At 40.7% G+C, this 21,664-nt stretch overlaps 1 protein-coding gene across 1 annotated transcript in view; it reads left to right on the top strand.

Annotated features, from left to right (window-relative positions):
- The first annotated feature begins 2,603 nt into the window (after positions 1-2,603).
- Positions 2,604-21,664, top strand: part of gli3 (GLI family zinc finger 3) — a 146,340-nt gene continuing 127,279 nt past the window's right edge. The window contains exons 1-2 of the mRNA XM_020930739.2: positions 2,604-2,855; positions 21,014-21,187. Of these exons, the coding sequence (XP_020786398.2) occupies positions 21,055-21,187 (133 nt within the window). The 5' untranslated portion in view covers positions 2,604-2,855; positions 21,014-21,054. The remainder of the gene's footprint in view (positions 2,856-21,013; positions 21,188-21,664) is intronic.

The following is a 21,664-nucleotide window of genomic DNA, read 5'->3' as shown; positions in this document are numbered from 1 at the left end:
AATCTCTCAGCACGATATTTTTACGATATGTATCTCATGGCATGATATTTATTACGATATTTTGGGGAGGCTAACAAGACTGAATACACTACTTTTTGCTCTTGAAATTCCTTGACAAGACTTAATCCAAAGAATTAAGATTTCAAAGTGCTTATAACAGTTATTTCTTCATGTAGTCTGCACTAAAACGGAGCAAAGGATCATGGTCTATGTAGTTTTCTGTTTTTAGCTGTTGCTGCCATAACTATTAATTTAAGTGAAGAGTCTTGTAATTTGATATATTGTGATGTCCACAATATTATTGTAAGATATTTGATGATACGATATTGTTGGTTATTGTTACAATTCTACTTGAATCCATTTGTCACTTAGGTTATATAGGTAAAGGCTAACTGGCCCAATTTGATCCAAAACATTAGGTTTTGCATAGAAAACACTGAAACTATATGCTTTAGGCACCCAGCAAGTGTTTTTTTTTTTATTTATTTATTTTTTGTTAAATTGTTGTAACACCATAGACTGTATAAAGAAGTGAACTAAAGGAGTGTGATGTCACCCATAGCATTCAGCTCCAGTCAAATGAAGCTCATTGAGGCTAACATTTATGGAGGGGATTTGGAGCCAAATGTCATAAGAATACATAAATAAATAAGCCACAATCATGTAGAGCGGGTTAATCCGAACATTTTAAGACCAAAATGAGGACTCTGACAGCAGCAGATACAGAGAAAGGTGTAATGTTTTCTCAATACAAAGTGAAGTGGAACCAGAGTCAATGGAGCCAGAGTTACACCCATGCTCACTTCCTATTTGAATCCATTTATACACACACTCTATGTTCCACACCCTGTAGCCATATGCCATTTGATAAAGGCAAAGACAAACTAGTTTAATTTTTAGGCTATATACTCTGCGTAAAAAACACTGAAACTAGGCTATTATTTATACTATATAGGCCTTCTGCATGTTCTTTTTTTTTTTTTTTAAATTGGTGTAAAGCTGCAAATGTTTATTCCATTGTTTCCCAATAAAACAAGAGACTATGGTGGGATATAACCTATATAAACTAAAATTCTCCCCCATAGTTTAAAAACAACCTGAACTACTATATATTGGCTTAATAAAATTACACTCGGTTGCTTGTTGTATTATTATAAACTCACAAAAGAGACTACACTGGTCAAAACGACTGGTTAAAAATTAAATATAAGCAATACGTGACATTTATACTCCAAAAATTGTTTGAGATAAAATAATCCAAATCAAAATTATTTGTGGCACCATGATCTTAATAATATCTGTGGGAAACACTGCATTCCCAACCCAACTAAATGCCTAGTTTAATGTTTAATGTAGTGTTTAATGTTTAATGTCTTGTAATGTTGAGTAATGAGTGTGTTGTTGTCTAATTGAAGCTTTAATAATTTTGTATCTGCCTTAGGACAACAGATGAAATTTTGTTATTGTTCTAACTTTGGTGTATTTATATTAAAGCTACTTGCTAACACATTTAGCCTATTAGTGTGCCCATCCTAATTCAAAGAAATAAATGAAATAAAAATAACCAAGTTGTAGTCTATTGTAAAACATGATTGGTATATTGCTATAGCAGCAATCAGCGACATGGCATTTTATTGACTCTTTTACACTTCTAAATTATTGGACTAGCTGGTTAAACCTAATTACACCCAATAAAACACACAGTAAAATAACATAAGTATTTATTTATTTTATTTAATCCAGGTAGTTTTGTTTGGTACGTGTCCCAGTGGTGCCCGTATCCTCAGGAGGCCTCGGTTGCCTTTCCTTTGCTCCGCCTCTGCCCACTTGTCTGCCACATCAGAATTAGCCATAAACTTCACCACAGCACTCACATTTAGTTTAGTAGCAGCCAAGCTTCCATCAGTATGCTGCACACATTTTATAAAACAGACAAAAAGCACACAGCACAAGTTATTTTGTGAGTTTCTGTCGATAAAGTGGTGAGTGTTAAGTTTAAAAATGCAGCTTCTTGTCAAAACTAACATAAACTCTGCTGTGTTAGCTTCTTCTCATTAGACTCTAACACTTACAAAAGGTAAGATAAACATTTTGCTTTATGTGGCTTGCTTATTCTAAGATTTAACATGAGCCTAACGATTAAAAAGAATAGAATCGTGTCCGTCTTGTTTAAATAGGTTAATTGCGCAGTTAATGAGCTAATCGTGTTATAGCAGGCTAGCAGCCCTTGAACTGCTGCATCATTTCCATATTATTTAGGACTATTTCACTTGTTAAAACAGTAAATGTGCAGAGCCGTGTGCAGTGGGTCGACATTGCTCCTGCTGACATTCAAATGGGTTAAACAGTACGGGAGCCTGTGCGTAAAAAGTTCCAGCGCACTTGTACTTGGAGAGCTGCAGAGCAGACAGAGAAAGGGGGTACACTCGTGAAAGGTGGGAGGCAGTGGGGAAAGGAGGGAGCGATCCGAAGGGAGGAGTCAGGCGGGGGAAGGAGCAGCTGGAGTCCCAGCACACTTCGCCCCTCTTCTGCTGGAAAAGCGCTCCAAATGTAATAACAACTCTCCACGCGCTTCTCTGACGCCTCTGTTGTTTTTAGGCACATCTGCGGTCTGCTTTCGGCAGATTCTATCGGCACGCTCATGGTTTTGGTCCGGCGGTGCTTGAACACGGCAGACTGTGAGAAGGAGGAGAAAGACGAACAAGAGGAAAAACTCTGGCAGCGCCGTTCTGGAGTTGGACTTGCAGCGTGAAAGAAAAAGTCCAGAGGCACATCTGCAACTTCGCCAGAGGAGAAGAGACTTTTCCCGAAGATACTTTTAGGACGAGAACAAGCGGGGAATCAGCCTAAAACAAGTAAGTAGACGCACGGAGACGGGACTGTGCGCTGTGTACAAACTTTGTTAGCGTTTGAAAATGAAGGGATTCCTAGTTTCGGAGCGAACAGCCTGGGTCGACCCTCATAAACTGATCATTATACATTCTCTATTTGACACTTGAAAATGTCTTCCTTTCTTTATATGGCTGTTAGTGATCCTCCACCCCTTTCTTCTAAATGGGGATTTTTATACACGTTTCGCTTCAGATGTGTGCGTTTACAAGACGTTTCATTTTTGTTGGCTTAGTCATGTTAGTTACAGACACGTGGGGCAGATTTGAAGTGTTTTTGCATAAACTTTTCCTAAAAATCATGGACATTTATCAGAAAATGATTTTATAGGAAGAACTGAGAACTGAGCGCAGACTTTCCCCTTTTACTTATGCAGCTCTTAATTCTTGTAACAATCCACAATTTCTCGTCTTAGGACAGATGTGGCGCTTTGTAACTATGCTCTTGTGAAGTTGCACGAGACTTCGCAAAGTTGGATTGTGAGTGTTGCAGGCTCGGGAACGATCGTGCCGAAAGCCGCTGAGAGCAGAAAGTTTGCTGCACTCAGTATGCATGTAACTTAGTATTGGACGTTTGCCTGTAAAAACGCGCATGGGACGAGGGGAGGGAGGGGGCGCACACATGCATATTTATGTGCACGTGTGATCATATTTCAGCGTCTGTTATTGATTCAGTTTATGCTGTCAGAGTTGGCCAGACTTTGGAAAGCACTTTATGAGAAGGTACGCAGGCCATGTACAGACATCGTTTGTGTTTATCTAACGGTTCGGCCTGACCCCTAGCGTGACCCCGCACTTATTAAGTTTCAAAGGAAAAGTTTACAAAAGTGAATTGTTTTCCCTCGTATTCAAGCTTCGCTTTTGTTTAACTAACTGTTCAATGTGACGCTGCATTTTCCCATTTGTAAAAAACGTACAATTTGAATTTAAAAGTAAATGATAAAGCAGTCAAAAGTCCTGATTTGTGCCATAGGTTTACACATGTCACACTTGCGCTTATAAGAACACAATTGTTCATGATTGCTCCAAAGATTTGTGCAGGGTATTTTTCAAATTAGGCCATGTTTCCTTTCACGTTTAAACAGTGAGGGTTTCAGACACATTGTGGTGAAGGCATGTGCTCAAAGGAAATTTAAGCCCATTACAGTGGGGTCTGGGCTCTGCAGGGGTCCGTGTGGGGAGTGCCAGGGGCCCCAAGCAAAATAACAGCGTGTGTAAATATACTACGAATTATACATTGTAGATTTTGCCCAAATGTGACATTTAAGATAATATATGTTTGAACTATAAACATGATCAAGACAAACACTTTTTAGGTTAAATAAAATAGAAGAAGGCTGTTAATGCAAGATAAACATCTTTATATGAAAGGTAACTGTTTTGCATTGTGATAACAATATTATTGCAATATTTTAATATAGCCTACTTTTTGGCACAATAAGTTAAATTAAATTAAAACAAAAAAATGTACATGCCTTAATTAGTCAAAGATAAGAATAAGATAATAAAAACTTAACGCAAGACTGACCCAAGTAAGCAAAATCACGAGTAAAATCTGCCTTTTTTACTTACAATAACTGTAAATTTCTGTAAAATTAAAAACCTTGTGTGTTGCGATATTTTAATTTTCTTTCAATATCGGTTATTGCATCAGCCAATAATTTGATATTGATATTTTTGCAATTTATTATGCAGCCCTAGAAAAAAGTGAACAGAAGTTGTATGTTGGTTTAGGATTTTGCGACATAAAAACGTGGGAGCCCAGAGCCTCCACATGTGCAGCGATTTGTTTGAAAGTTTCCCTCCTGCCTTTGCCAGCTGTTCCACATTTTATCTGCTTGTCCGCTCTCGGGTTTCGTCCAGCCGAGGGGTCCGAAGTGCAGCCATGCGGTCCAGCTTTAGTCCGCCTTTTTTCGGCAAATTCTGAAGGCAGCACAAACCGTCGAGGCAGTGTGACAGAGCAACGAAGATATTTTACAGAACGTGTATCTGCGCATACAATCAGGTTCTGAGCCAGGTCTATGATTTATCTCTGTGAGGGATTTGGCACAGTTTTAGAAGGGCTTGTTAAAATTGTCAAATGCAATAAAATATAGAAGTGCTGTCACGTAAACTGATATGAGATATTTCCCATGTTTATTTATGAAAGCAACAGTCATTTTTAAAATAAATCACTGTCACATTGTCAGGCCTTTTACACATAGGCCTGTGATGGGAATAGCTGAAACACGTTTTCCTTTTTCACTATGTACCAGATTATTACTATCTGGAATAATTAGAAATAATACATCAAATCTGAAATTAAGTTTGGTAAAAAAGTAAATTCTAAAAATGTGAACAAATATTAATATCATAAGTGTAAGTACATTGTTAGTATTTCTTAATTTGTTATTTTCTTTCTTATTCATTGTAAATAAATTAAATTGATCTCCTGCCAAATTATGGTAATTCTTTCAAATTTACATTCTGATCATATTTTGAAGTAACACATTTTGGGAAATATTTTATGACAGAAACAGTGTGTTAATAAAGAAATGTTTCCTATTTTTTCAGTGATGTGTTAGACTTGTGCCTATATTTAGTAAAAACAAAAAACAATTGGCAGGTATAAAAATTATATATATTTATTTTTGTGAATGCTGACAATAATTTCTTAATACATAAATGGGATTGTATACAAGTTGTTTTTACTACAATCTTTTTTCCTAAGTTGTAGCTGTAGGTCATATTAATGCCAAACAGGTGCACCTCCTCCGAAAAAGCGCCATATCTCATTATGATGCAGCAGCAGTGATGAATGCAGCAGTGTTTAAGATGCTAATCTGTTGGAATGAGATGCACAACACACAGCCCCTCGCTTACTGTAGCCAGCTAAGATGTATGGTCTCCTTTCTGCTCCTGAGCCGCGTGTAGTCGGAGCGTGCGGATAACGCTCTGCTCCGCTCTCACTCAGTCTGTCAGATAGCCACATACTGCTTTATCTCCTCCACCAAAATTATGCATAGCCACACCAGCTCCCCGTACGCTGGTGACCTTGTGACCTGGCAAAATAAGGGCTATCATGTTAATGCAGGGAGATGACATGCTATTAGCTTTTTGAGCTATGGGCCTCTTCTCTATTTAAGGGCCTTGCATTCACAGCTAAAAGGCTGCTTGTGTCCTGAGGCCTTTTTACAGGAAAATACCTGTTATTAGGGGTGTATGTAAGGACCCCTAATGAGCTCTGTTGTTGTGCTAATGTGCTAAGCACAAAAACTTAAAGAGGTGCTGAATGTTTTGTTAAAGCAAGGATAATGTGAAGGAAATAGATTTTTCCCAAGACAGTCAGAAGGATTTGAAGAGCTTTTGTTTAAAATGTAAGTCATATCATACAGTTTAATTCACTGGTGTTTGGGGTTTGTGTCCTGTGAATTCTTCCCGGAGTAACTGAATTAGCTGTTGCTTCCTTTGCTTGTTACTGTTGGACTGGACTTTAATGGAATGCTTCCCAAATAAAAAGAGGAACTTTGATGATCACTTTGATATGTTGACATGAAGTGAAGCAGACAGTCCGGAAAGACAAGAGGACAAGTCAGATGGAGAAGGAGAGCTCCTTGGAACAGAAGGACGTGTGTGTGGATAGATTGCTGGAAAAAGTTGGGCAAAGACAGCAAACCTGAGGAGCGTCAAAAATGTCCGGGTGCATTTGCGTGCGAGCAGAGACAAGAAGGGGTCTTGGGCTGTGCCTCCCAATCCCCAGGCCCAGCCATCCCTTCAGGGCATGGCTCAGATCTGCTCTCTAGCTCTGTGCGTGGACGACCGCGCTCCGCCAGCAAATTTAATATGCTATGTGTTCCTGCTCCCCCGGCTCCCCTCCGCCTCCCTCACCATTGTCCCAGAGTGGGACGCCCGCTCCCTGCTTCAAGGAGCCTGCTAAAGGCACCTCTCAAGCCGGGTGATGTCTTTGGATAAGGCATACGCTGGGGCACTCCAGATATCATAGTCATTTTAGATATGTATATTCCACACTCAGAAGAGCCTTATTACACTTGGGACTTCTGAAAAACAGCCAAGAGGAAAACACTTTTGCCATTTAAACCTATCTTCTCTTCTGTATCTTCAAGATACATATTTTGTGTTTTATTTTGTTGTACCCATTTTGGTAATAAAATGTTATTCAAAATTGTTTAATCTAACTGGTTAAATTCACCAACCAGCCTAGTCCTAATGTTGTTATACAAAGCAGAATTGTAAAAGCCTTGTTAAATTTAACTATGTACATTCCTGTCTGTAAAAGTGCAAGTTTTCTTTTGCTCTCACACTTGAGGTGTGAGGCAGGACAGGTCACATGTACCTGTGAGTGCTGTTCAGGCTGTCCTCTGTTTGCTTGTGCACTTGTAAAAATGTCCTTGAGCCTGCTGTGTAAACCATAGCAGCAATATGTGAAGTGATGTGACATGGCCCCATTTGCTCTTGTGTGTAAAAGTATGGTCAGGCTGTTGTTGGTGCAGATGTGGCATTGTATCCTCTTTGATGGGAGATGGTTGTGGCATCCGTGAGGGGGTCTGTGCTCTCCTCTGCTGGGCCAGTGACTGAGGAGGGGGGACAGATGAACTAGCTGCTCGGAGTGAACAATGATCTGTCACTTAGCCCTGCTTCGTGATGTGTGAAGCCATGAATCACATCGTGTCCATTTTTTTCTAGTACACTACTTAAGCTTCAGTTTTTCTTTTCACAAACAAACTTCATTAGTTTCATGAGTAATTAAGTCATGTTTTGTCATGCAACAGCCAGCCCCATGTGTTTGCAAAGCCATGCTGCTTGTGGTTATCCGTCAGTGGGAGTTATCCTCAAGTCCTGCTTCATCCTGGAGTGTAGGTCAAGGAGGGGGCCATTGTTAAAACGTCAAATGTAAATCCCAAGGTTAATACCTGAAAGAAGCACAAGCCCTGCATTCTTTACTCTGCAAACATGTTTGGATGAGCACTTCTCCCCCTCCACTGCTTCATTTCCGTCTACTGCAGACTTGGGGCAACTTGGAAAAAAGAAGGGGGTGGGCAACTGTTCAGAAAGCCTTTAGTCTGTTCACCTCTCCAATGAATGCTAACAGAGCCTGGCCTTAATAATGTCTCATCTTATAAAAACAAAAGGAGAAGTCTACTATCTGAGATCATTTCAGGCCCGACCTGAGAAAGCACCCCTTTGACAGGGAAACATTTGAAGACTAATCGTTTTTTCTCATGCAAAGCATACTGTTTTAAGAAGCTGGGCTATGGAAAGAGAGGGGGCTGTGTTTTAACAATACTCCACAGGGAGTGCGGAACAAGGTTTGGGAAAGGGGGTGTGCAGAGATGAGGAGGGAGGGGGTCCTTCAGACAAAGCCCGTTCCTTTCAGGGTTTCACAGGGGGGTGGTGTGTGGGGAAGTGGAGGGAGCATCCATGAGTTGGAGTTCCTTGAAAGAGATGGGACCCCAGTGGTTTTTAATGACAGTTTGTCATCAGGCCTCTTCTTCCTATGGACTTTCTAAGGAGCATGCAGCAGAGGCCTTGCACTGACAGGCCTGGAAAGAAGTAGGCCGGAGAAAATTTATAGGAAACAGAAATATTAACGTGTACATGGGGCCCTAAAACGGCTTTGGCTATTCCTGCCAGACTGGTGTTTTTATTAAGCGGGGTCGACATGCTTTGGAAATATATCTTATTCATAAAGAAAGCCAGGTTAGACTTCCCAAAGAATTCATTATATCCCCCCAGATGCGGCTTTGCGGGTTGCAGCCGTTCCTCGGAGGACATGGAGCGTGGAGCTAGACATTGTAAAGCCTCCCTCAGCGGGCACGGGACGGCGAAGGGTCCCATTTGTCAAAGGTGCCGGACTCCTTTTCCCTCCTCAACACTTTCCCGGCTCAGTCTCAAACTCATTGTCTGAGCAAAGGCAGGACATTAGTCACCGCAGCACCACGGGAGCCTGCGGGGCTAAGGACCACAGCTCGGCCGCCACAGCCCGGGACAGAGGGGAGGAGAGAGTGCTACAGGGAAAGAATGGAACCAGGGAAAGGTGAGGAGAGGGCAAGAAAAGGAGGCCGGAACGTGAGGAAGAAGAGGAGTGCGCAGTGTGTGGGAGAGGGAGGAGAGCCATGGGGGAGTGGAGTCTGTAGCTCTACCTCAAGGCTCAGTGTGTAAGCCCCTGTCTACCCCCCAAAGCTGCTTTCACAAAGAGATTTACAAGACAGGTCTCCAGTGAGCGCCGCTGCCCTGCATTATGAGTGAGTGTGGGTCTCGCACAAATGGACCTTTTTTTGTTTTCCTTTGCATCATCTATGCAAGAAAGATATCCGCCCAAATTTAGCGTTGCTGGCAGGTCAGTCGCCCCAACAGCCCCAGTGGAGCCGTGTGAATAACCTCTTCTCCCTGGTGGCTCGCTGGGTGTGTGCACTGGGCTGTGAATATATTCCGCACATTCACCCATACAAGGGATCCTGTTAGCTTTTGGAATTATTTATAAAGCTGGGGTTTTTGTGTGGCACTCTAAGTCCCTGTCTCCTCCCATTAATGCCTATGACTCTACCTGGGCTCCCCTCAGCCACCCCTTCCGCACAGGCACTCAGTTTGGTCTTATCTACAGAAAATAGTATTAAAGAATAGTTATGTTTGTTTTGTTTGTTTTAGGTGCCTGTCAAAGATTGGCTACTTTTGACACCCGCAAAAGTAGTTTTTTAAAACTTGCACTAACTGAGTTCATAGGGTTTGAATAATATATTTTTTTTACACTCAAAAATCCCTTGAATGCAATACATCACCCACTAATCTTAAAGGGAAGTTGACATTTCCATAGGGATATATATGCATTCAATACCTGTATTTGATACTTTGGGCACTGTGTGTGTCCATGTGTCATTTGAACAGACTCATGAGTAAAAATTAAAATATGAATAAAACCCACTGTTCCTTCACCTCAGATCTGAACCGCATGGATGTTTTTGCTCAGATATGTTTCACACAAATATGATATGTGTTTTCAAAAACATGTAACTAATTATTTCATATCGGATAAACACATTATGTTATTATTTTTTACAAAAGTAAGTGATCTTTACTTCAACTTGTGCACCTTGCTAATGATTTTAATATAAATTATATAGATGAATCGGTTATCGAGTAAATATCAGATATTGGTATCAGTTCAAAAAATCTGTATTGGACCATCTCTAGTTTTCAGTGTTCAATGATAAAAAATTTATTAAAGGAAAGATTTTCTCTTCTTTTTGTCTAGACCTTGCAAAGGTGAAGGTTTTAATGTGTTTGAAATGGTTTATGTTAATGTTGCTTTTATTGAAACAAGCTGAGATGTGATTATAGCCCATATGAACAGCAAACTGCTCTAGTTTTCCCATCTCCCTCTGGCATAGAGATCAATGCAAACCAGCTAACGGAGGCTAATAAGCCATTAGTAGACCCGGTGCTGGAGAGATTTACATAACATTGACCGGTGGGCTGACTAAGTTCCGTGTCCTAGAGGTAAGAGTTATATTGTGTGTGTGTGAGTGATTATCTGGATGAACGCTGTGTGAAGCCTCATGTGCTTGATAGTAGGGCTGCACAATATATCACTAAACTGTCAATATTGCAAATGTCGACTGACACAATAAAAGATATTGCAACTAACTAGTACAGTCAGTAAAACCTAGGTTCTTCCTCTGAAATTCAATCCTCCTTTTATGCTGGTCTCTTGGTTCATTTTTAAACAGACACACACAGTGACAATGTCAGTATACTTTTTCATATTGAAAATTCTATTTTTGTATTTATTAATGAATTAATTAATTTATTTATGAAGTCTTAAGTTCTGAATTAGCATTGTTTTAATCTTGTTTTTCTTCATGTTAAGTTTTTTTCTTTTTTTCTTTTTTTTTTTAACCAGTAAATTAAGATATGTACATTTTAGTTTTAATGCAACTGGAATTATTGTGTAAAAAGTATCATATATTGCAATAATACCAATATCACCATCTCTCCAAATATCACTCAGCGCTAGTTTGACAGGTGGCAGGTTTGGTAGCTGTGAGCCAGGTTGTCAGTTCATGTCAGGGTGGAGGTAGGGTGGATGTACAGATGATTACAGTACACTCTTCCTCTGATCTGCTTCATCACTGACTGTCTCTCTCGCAAAGGGTGAACTTATTATCCCTGTCTCAACTTCCACACTGGAGCCAGCTGCTCTCCATGCTTCCCAATTAACCCCAGGCACCCGTCAAGCGCTCCAATTAAGGCGCCACCTCCCCTCCCTCGTGCAAATTCATACGCCCCTCCACTAGTTGAGATGTGCGGCGATGAGAGACTGCAGAGAGTGTTTGTTTAGGAGCTGTCCGGAGCAATGAGGTTCCCATCTCCCGGATTTATTCGAGGCGGAGCTGCGAACAGCTGAAACAAGTAAATACAGCCAGATGTTTGGCTTCCTCATGATAGAGAACGTGAGCCTAGGGCAGCTAAGGGTCTAATGGCAGTCGTGTTCCTCCCATTTTATGCTTGGAATTTTAACTCGACTTCAGAGTTTTTGGAACAGTTTTTGTTTAAACCGTCGCAACCGGCCAAATATATTGTTACATCTTTGAGAACTCTTAAAGAAGATTATGCTTTCTTCTGGTTGTAATAAATTATAACATATGTAGATCATTAGTTAACATTTTGTGCATTGTATATAAATTTTAAAAATACCTTATAATATACTGTAAATGGGACGATTGACCTTCTATACCCCTACCTGTTCATATAGTGGCACCTTACTCTAATATGAAGCATATTATCATGTATATATTTTATTTTCACTACATTTTTGAACTATACGTTTATGACTTACGGTTTTAACACTCAAACATTAAATCAATCAAAACACATGTTTGTTAATCAGGGGAAATTTATATAAAATTGTTAAAATCTCCTAAAATTGTATTACCTTAAAAAAACTCCCCTTTCTCACCCCTGTTTAATTGAACAACAACCGTAGTACACTAATACTACAATTTAATACTTGGATTTCAATACATATTAATGAATTTTGTGTTTAGAGTTTTATTTTGTACGCTTTTTTTGGATACTTGACTATAGACTTAAATTAGCATATTCCTCCTCATTATCAGGTCCAGCTTTCCCAAAAACCTCCCTCGTCTTTCATCAGTTTACACCTGTCTTTGCGGTAAAGTTCATGGCATCTCTTTGCATGTTGCTATGTGCGAGATGACGTTTTTTTGTTCCAGGCCTCGGAGTTTTCACCAAACTCCTCTCCAAAGCCGAGTTATTCCTCTGTGTGTGTTTTTGATGCGTATGCGCGTGTAGCTGTAGGTGGGGCGCAAATCCTGGGAGACCGCCAGAGTGTGTGGAGCCTGGAAGTCAGCAGCACCGAGGGATGGGGGGGCTCCGAGTCTGATATGAAAGTGAAGGGAGAAAGTTGTCTCCCCACGCAGCCGCTGGGAGAGCCGTCAAGGAGCTGGAAGACCTGGGGACTTTGATCTGGCACCTCCCGTATACTTCACATTACTCTACTATGGGACGTGCTCTCACCTGCCGCCAGTCCTGAAGCGCAGACCCCCACATCACAGCAACGTGCACTTGGATCCTGTGAAGACTGAGCCACACAAACACCGGAGAGGGTGAAAAAAAACAAAACAATACAATTTAGGAAAGATTTTGGTGGAACTACTAGGGCTGTAGATGACTAATTCTTGGAAGTCTTGGTCTAATAAACATGCACTATGTATCTATTAGTCAATAAAGAAATATTACTCATACACTCATACTCATAAACTGCATCTTTATTAGTGAAAAGGCCTTTTAACTTGACTCACGCCATGCTTTCTCATCTATGTTGTGATCTATAAATTCTTATATTCAACAAATAATTAGTCGACGAATACAAATTTGATAGTCTTAGAAAGCATTGATCGTCTATTTGACTGAATATATAGTAAAATGAAACCGATGACAACAACATTTTGGATTAAACTAGTAAAGAGGACATTTTGATAAATTTGACTGGACTGCGGGATTGTGTAATACTAATTATTCAGTGTCATCCAGTGTCGTCCAGCATTCAGGGAGTTACGTTCAAAGAGTCACGTAGAGGTTCGTCAGACCATTCAAAGAAAAGACAGTACAGATACAAGTGAATAGTTGGTTTTCGCATCTGTGGAATGTATGACCCAACTCACTCTCCCCCTCTGGACGTGTTCCCATCCACACAGGAAGTCTAGCATTAAAGCAATGCCATTTCTTCATTTTCTCTTCCTCTCCTTCTCCTTCTGCCTACATTCCTTTGACTGACTGCAACACATTTCCGGACAGCTTCATTCAGCATTCCTTTACATGCCGATATATTTACCCCCCCTCTGGTCTACCCCCACCTCCTTATTTCACTCCAGTCTCCCAGGGTTCAGTTCCGGCTTTATCACGGGAGCTCCGAACAACAAGACAACTTCATCTCATCCAATTTTCACCTCTTTAATGTGGTTTAAATGGCACGGCCGCAAGGGCTAGTACGGGAATTAATAAGAGCCAATAAAGCCAGCCACTAGGGCATCGGGCCAGTCTTTAAGTAAACATTATGACTTCTTGAGGGGGGATTCAGGGCAGTGCTTGATGAATTGTGGCGGAGCTTGGGAAGGGCTAATTTCTCACTTAGCCGTCCTGATGGGGCGAGCTAATAGGCCTTGCTTTGCCTGGCTGATTGTCTGCCGGCTTTATTATTGTGCATTATCGCGCTGCCCCCTGGCTGTTGTTAGCATTCGGCCCCGGAGAAGGCTGGGCCCATCATTAATCACAGAGTAGCACTGATGCACTCGCCTTCAACACCAATCACACAGTGGAATTAAGGGAAGGGAGAACAGAAAGGGGAGAAAGTGATTACAGCAGGAATAAAGTTGAGCACAACTTTGCAAACTGTTGAAACAGTTTAAAACTGTAGTTCATAGTTGCTACAAGGCACACATTCTGCAATGTGAAAAAGTGTTGAACTTAAAAGTATAATACTATATATATATGAAAGAATAGATGCATTCAATCAAATCTTGTTCTTTTCAAAACAGTGGGACTAGTGAATCATTAGTAACCGTGAAGACCTCATGAACCTAATTGGACAATTGGTATTAGATTCTTCAATCAAGAAAAGATTTAATTTAAAAACTGTTCTCTGAAGTTCAGCTACCTCTACATGATCCCTTTAAGACTGGTGTAGTGTACACAGTGGACAATGCTGTCCACTCCCCTGAGACAGTGCTAAAGGCCTTGTATCAAAGCCCTTCATGCTGTCACCGCTCTCTCACACTCCATCTCTCTGCTTGATACCTCTGTGTGCACGAGGCACACACAGGGAAAGAAGTGCCAGAGCGCCTCTTCAAGACCCAAATCTCTCTTCCCTCCACTCATCCTGTCCCTGGGGTCCCTTCCTCTGTATGCTCAGCACAGTCGTCGCACTTGCATAGTGAAACAAGCACCTGGTAGATCCGCTACTCCACTGTCACGCGGTCTCACTCGCACTGCGCTACATGGAAGTGCTCACTCCACCAGCGCTGTAACATGTGGAGTTCTCCGTGAAAGCGCATGAAGGATGTTCTTGTCGCGCTGTGGTTGCCGCTCCTCGCAGTGCACCTTCTAAAGCCGTGTTTTGAAGAATGCCTCCACAAACACAAGTGTGTTTTCACTGGAGCAGAGAGGCTCACTGACAGGATACAGACCTCACTCCCCTTTGCTTTACAACGTGCTGGGGCCATTGATGGAAACTTAGGATGTGTACTGCTGATGCAACTAGAAACTCAACTTAAATAAGCAACTGGATTTGTATTTGTAAGGAAAATCTGCACTGTATGAAAGTTTTCCCAAGTAATTGCATTTGTATAGTTTAAATGGCTGAACATGCATATTTTCTAGGAAACATGTCTTGTCAAACAAAGGATACTCCTGGGTAAATTGGAATAGTTGAGTGCAGGACTGAATCACCAAAGGCAGCTGTGATACTCTTTGTCAGAGGCCAACTTGCACAAACATGAACAATTGCAATCAAAATATATAAATAAACAATTTAATAAGCAGTGGGACTTGGGGAGCGTGTGAGTGTTTTCTATTGTGGTACGTGCTTTATTTGGCCCTTATCTCTTGCACAGGGAGTGAGAAAGAGGCGTCGTGTAAAGCATTGCGATTACATCGTGGGTTTGTTCCACAGGAATGTAAGATGCACTCAGCTCATTCTGCGGTGCGGCACACAGGGTCTCTCACCAGCCCTCCAAAGCATCTTAAGTGGAGAGGTCTGAGGGACTTGCTAGCATAATCTCATTAGCTCCGCTGAAAGCTACTGATGGGCTCTGTTGTTGCTCTGCTTGTCCTTGACGAATACACAAACATCCCTAATTCACAATGCCTTTTACCACTTCTACTTTGAAAATGTGAACCTTACTTTAAAGAGAAGTAATATTAAGGAGAGCCTTTTGGTTTGTTTCTGCTTTAGCAGTTATGATAGGCCACGAGTGCAGTAACTCAACCAAGCCACAGAATCCACAAAAGCTAAAGTGGCATAAATCCTCAGACATATCCATATCAGATATTTGAGTGTGACAAAGTCCTCTTTAAAGACTTTTACCACAGGGTCTGGTCCCAACACTATACCAGACTTAGTGCCACCTGGGCACAATGTTCAGTTTCTCTGCTGAATTGGAACCACAAAGACCAAATCTCAGATCTCTCTACTCCTTTGCCTTGCAGGGCCAAGGGCAATCATGAGAGCACTGTTGAACACAGGCTGAAACCCAAGCATGTGGTTCTCTCACAGAGCCATTGAGTGCTGGGCACACAGTCCCAGTGGGGATCTGGGCCAATGACAGGCTCTCTTACCACCACCACACACTTCCACTGTGTCTTAAGGCCTCATCCACTCTCTGGCCGTTTCACAGCAGCTTGTGCCAGTGCATTCTCACTGCTATATTGAGCTAAGGGGCCTCCACTTGTCCCTCCAGTGTTTTAGTTATCCCAGCTGTGCTGCGGCCCTAATGTTGTTGGCATAGGTGTGAAATGTGCAAACACTCGACACACAGGAGAGCTTGTGCAGGCATGTGGGGCGCACACATTCACTATCACAGCTCCTTCCTCTCCCCATTCATTTTCTCCTCCTCTTATCCCTCCTCTGCTCACAATCTGCTCAATCGTCTCCATCTCCCATCTCCCTCCCTGTTACTGCGCTGTGGTGCGTTTGTGCTCCGCTGATAAGCCTAAGATAGCAGATCTCGGTGGTCGCTGATGTAATGATGATGAATGCTATGGCGCTGCCAGTCTCCTCCCTCAGGGGGCCCTCCACACTGAACAGTGGCCCTAATGAAATGAACACAAATACAGTACCCTCAGTGTGGTGGGGGTGCAGGTGAACAAATCTAAGAAGACACATCAAGAGTTCATGTCCAAATGTTCCCCTCCTCCAAGTGGGAACTGGGCTCATTTCGTATGCATTTGGCAAATGTGTCCCTAATAAAAGCTTGCGCTGGAGGTTTACCTTAAACCCTGTTATAAATAAGAGAGCTTGTGAAAACACAGACTGGTTGATTGAATGTTTGAACAACAAAACAACAGCACTGCTCATGCTCCATCAAAAGCAAAAGTTTATTTTTGCGTTTGACTTTGATGTCGACAATTTGCAGATGACTTTCAACTTGGAGCCTTTGTCAGCTAGGCGTGTAATTTATGTTAAATTGATTTGCCTAATGTGCTTATAAAATGAGAATGTTTTTTCAGAGGGAACAGTCTGAATTGTGGTATTTTAAACCTGTTTAATCGCCTCCCTTTTGCTGGGGAGGGATTAGAGACAGGCACACAAATGAAGATGCACTCTCTTCTTTAATTGGCCATAGAATAGACACTACATAAATGGCATTATTAGGGCATTAACATTTATTGTATACAACAGTATCAGGTAGTGTGTCCTGATGTGTTCTGACTTGTTTTAGCTCAAGATGCATCTGTAACTATATACTATGTTGTTGAGGTGACAAATTTCTGAATCTGTCGGTACAAGTGTGGAACATACTCAAAGATCACTTCTGATGCCAAACACTGAACAGGAACATGTGCAGAGCTGGCTGTGTGGCTGTGTCCAGGTCAGACGGATTATGGGTGAAAAGGTCTTGCTTTTAATTGCTGCTTTGGAACTGTGGCCTGCCTTGGTGAACACAAAAGGCCGGTCAGACACGCTTCAGTAGCTTGGCCTTGTGAATATTTGTCTGACCAGTGGAATGCCAGATTCTTTACTCATCCACACTACACCCCATTGCTCACCTCCTATTTACTGTATTGTGTACTTCAAGTAGTCTAAAAATAAAGCTCACTAATACAAACGTTAAATGTTAAAGTACAGACATTGTAACTGTTCAAAGAAATATGTACCTGTACAAGCATTACTTTATAAAGAACTGTTCTTGCCTGAAAGGAAATTATTAAGATACCTATTTTCATGAAAGTAACTTGCTGAGTACTAATGCATTATTTTATGTACTAAGAAAAAAATACTGGTACTCAATACATTTTTTAAGACAATAGAATACACTTTTGAAAATAAAATCATAGTACTTTCTTAAATATTAACTTGTGGACATATTCTAGCTATGATATATATCAAGACCGTTCAAAAGTTATTAATGAAATGTCCAGTTTTGTCACATAGTTTTCCAGTATTGATACCTTTTCAAATGAGTATCTGGTTTCACTACTAGTTTTAGTTTCAATGAATATCTCGGTATCACCCTTACATAATTATACATCATAGCAGTGGGGTTGTCAAAGTATCGAAACTTGAATCGTTTCTAAAACTAGTATCACAACTAGATACTCATTTAAGTCACATTTTCAGAATAGAAATGAACCTTTCCTGAATAGTTTTAGAATGATTGTGAGCTGCATCGGAACACCCATGGACCATTATGAAACCTACCTGGATAACTAAAGGATTACTGAATATAAGACCACATGGTAATACAAAAGAAAGTACTACAATACTGTGAAAAATTCCATTCTATTGTCTGAAGAAAGAATATGTTTTATTATGATGGTGGAATTGGTTTTGAGTATCAAGCCTATTCTTTCTTGTCAACAGTAGATTGCAGAAACAGTCAAACACCGTAGTCAAACTTCCGCAGCATGAGATCATTGGATTTCAAAACATAATTTTGCGGTTCCCTCGTTTCCTATTGAATGTTTCTACAAAGTTAATCGTCACCATTCACCACGGCTGTCAAAGCTCCAACACAACTGCTTAATAGCACGTCACCTTTCTTCAAACCCCTTCATGTACATTTCTTTTGTCTTGCATCGTCATTTATAGACTCTCGAACGACTGGCGCCTCTGATCACTCATTCTACATTCACGAAGACAGCCTCCACACATGTTCTAACTGCCATAGATCCTTCATAACCAACGTTTCTATCAAAGCCCCGCAGCAATGATTCAACACGATATCTGCAAAAGTAGGACATAAACTACGACTACATATGTGCACATGTGGGAGTGATTAGAGGACAAGCCCTTGTTTAATTCTGTTTTGATTGGTAGGGGAGTAATTGCGTTGTGTTTTTTTCTTCTTTTTAGTAAGCCCCGCGATTGCTTACAGATGTTGTTGCCGGGTCAGGACGGATGACAGGCTTTGGTTTTTCTGGAGGTTGGATGAAAAAAATAAACAAAGCTTTGAGTGTTTGTCTGAAGTTTACCCTTCACCACCATCCACCACCCCCTCCTCTACCTCTGCACGTCCCTGGGGAGGCAGTAGAAATCACTCTTGCTGTGCTGGTGTTAACACTGCTAGCCTCTGTTTGCATTAGGCTCGACTTTAGCGCTAGCCTTTGTACTTGGGGCATGTTTACACCACGTACAACAATTCAACATTACTACCAGGTAATTAGCAGGTCTCTCTTAGCTAGTCGCGCTAAGTATTTCATGTAATTATGCTTGAGCGATGGCGTCTAAGTGGGTTTTGCCTTATAATGTAGCTGTCCTGTACTTTGAGTAAATGACTGACTGCTTGCACCAGTGTAGTCTTTATAATCAAGGACCTCCGTGACCTAGATCAAGTTTGTAGACAGCCTCTGAGGTTCTGAACTGAGCGGCGTGTCTACCAGACTGTTGGCTCAACCCCTGCTAAACCCACAGACAGTATTAACTTGAACCACCTTTATTCTTTGAAAGAAAAATTGCCCGGCACCATGATATTCCCAAAAGGGCCTTCAAACAAGCCTTGTTTTTTCAGCACCGCCAATGCTTCTCTCTCTGTGGTATCCCCTTAAGGTTTCTGCGTTCTCACTTGAGCGGGATTATCAGTTTATCCACAAGCTGCCTTTATGCCGAGGTATAAATTTATGTTGCACTTTTAAGTTTTTGGACAAGAAGTCACAAGTTTAGCATGGTTGAAAATGAGGTTATAGTCAAATGTAAGATTGAATATTCGTGCTGTGGTGAGAGGCTATCCAGGCCACCTCAGACACTTGCTGTTTTGAGTTAAAATAAATCAGGTCGGGCTGGTGGATTGACCTTTGGGGGTGCTCGGGGAATCCAAGAGAGGGAGGTTGGATCTCAAGTTTTTTTTTTTTTTTCTTTTTTTTCCACAACTGCCTCACTGTTGAAGTCTTGTTCTCCAGGCGATTTATTGACAGAATGTTTAAAGTTGGATCAGACAAGACAAATATTTTTTTCATGTTGAACTACTACATGGAAATTAGCTAAAGTATGCAACACAGTTAATTTAGGGGATTGACATGTTGACGTTAATGTTACCTTAATGGAGGAACCATCACTAGCACTGTTTGGGTTAGCCCCATCAGATATTTTAAAGAACCTATTAGAGATTGATATTTGCCCTTTTTAGCGTATCAGCTATCGGCCATAAATCTCCAGCAGAGGTTGATATTTTGTTTGAATAAAGCTTTATTTGAACACTTCAGTCCAAACAGTGTACTGCAAAAATGTGTCTACATGGTTTGCAGTAAAAGAAGGTTATGGATGAGTTTGCTAAAAATTTTTGTTAGGGCCAAAAAATATTGGTAGAGGTCATCAGCCATCGGTTCCTCGGGATTCTAAACAATCTGTATTGACATTGTCTATGAAAAAATTGACAATTTATAGGACCTATATTACACAAAATTGACTCTTTTGAGCTTTAAGCCATGTTTTAGCCATGAGTGTTGTCACCTCATCCAAAAAATACATGGAGTTGTGTTTTGTTTTATTCACACGTGTTTGAGTAACCCTTTTATTATTAATCTGTGATATTCTGAATATATCTAATACTCTTAACTATTTTTATCTCTAAGATTGATGGTTTATTTCCTGTTGTTTGTTTATTGCATGTTCTTGGTACTTCTTACCCTTTGCATATTTATGTGTGCAACTGCGGTGCGCTGGAGAAGCCGTAGGCCCCCAGTACAGATATATTGTAAAAGCGACTCTTAGGGTGAAAATGAGATGACTGTGTGCATTTCAACATCTAATCAAAAAGCAATTTTTTTTGTCAGTTCAGGAAGTACTGGTGTTCTGGTAACATGCTAGTCGTTGTTAGAATGTTGTTGGGCATTAGGATGCTAGAATTGCAATAGGAAAGTAAGGAATAAATTTAGTCCACTGCAAACTGTTGAAAATTTATTAGTTCTGGTTTTCACATTTTAAGACTGTAAAAATCAGGTGCAGTACTTATCTGCACAGTTTTGTATGTACTGTTTGTATGTACACTCATTACTAATAAATCCACTATGCTCTAATCTTGTATTGTCACGATACTAAAATTTCAAACTAGATTTTGATATTAAGGAAAAGACTTGATTCTCAATACTGATTCCGATACCACAATGATCATTTAAAACACTCTTATCTGTGTAATCTCTCACAGTCATCCATGCAGTTTCCATAGTGGTCCATGGGTGTGTACTAGTCTATGTGCTCTTATACTTGTTCTGATACAGCTCAAGATCATTCTAAATGTATTCAGGAAAGGTTCATTTCTGTCTTGTGAATGTGACCTTTTTTTATCACTACCTGCTCAAACGAGTATACTACTTTTAGTACTGATTAGTATGATTATCCATACTTTTGACAACCCTACCTTAATCATACCTGTTCCTCTTCCTTTGTTCCCCAGGTATTCCGTCTCCATGAGGTGTTGAGGAATGAGCCATCATCATGGAAACCCAATCCCAGGCCAGTTCAGCAGCTGAGAAGAAGAAGAGGGTGGAAACCATTGTAGCGACCAAAGGATCATCAGCGCGCAATGACATTAGTGAGAAGGCGGTGGCTTCAAGCACCACCTCAAATGGTAGGCTCCGTGACGTCTTTAACACTGCTCTCAACCATGATTTATGCTAATATAATGTGTTCTCCTGGGACACTCCCAGGTTTGAGGGGACTGGTCATTTATTTAGCAGTTGAAAAATGGAAAAGTAAGACTTGGAAAAGCTTATGTTGCAAGTACATCCATTTTAGCTTAGTTGGGTTTAACTTGCTTAAACGTACATTTTTTTAACCACCTTAATCAGTAAATGTTTGTTACTGTTTCAAATCTTCAATTCAGGAAACAGTTTATAGAATTACTTTTGAACACTTAAGTCTCTGTATTTCACATTAAATCATTTTTTGAAATGTACTAGTATATGGGAAACTAGTAAAACCAACCAGTTTTTTATTTAGGAAAGTACCACTGCTGCCAGTGTGGGACAATGACTCAATGACTGAGGAGAGAAGCAGTTCAAATGAGGCTAAAAATAAGATTATTGAAGATGGCTAGTTGTGTTCT

Source organism: Boleophthalmus pectinirostris, unplaced genomic scaffold (genome assembly GCF_026225935.1).
Source record: "Boleophthalmus pectinirostris isolate CB_2022bp ecotype Guang Dong unplaced genomic scaffold, ASM2622593v1 HiC_scaffold_15, whole genome shotgun sequence".
NCBI lineage: Eukaryota > Metazoa > Chordata > Actinopteri > Gobiiformes > Gobiidae > Boleophthalmus > Boleophthalmus pectinirostris.
This window is presented reverse-complemented; position numbering and strand designations above follow the sequence as displayed.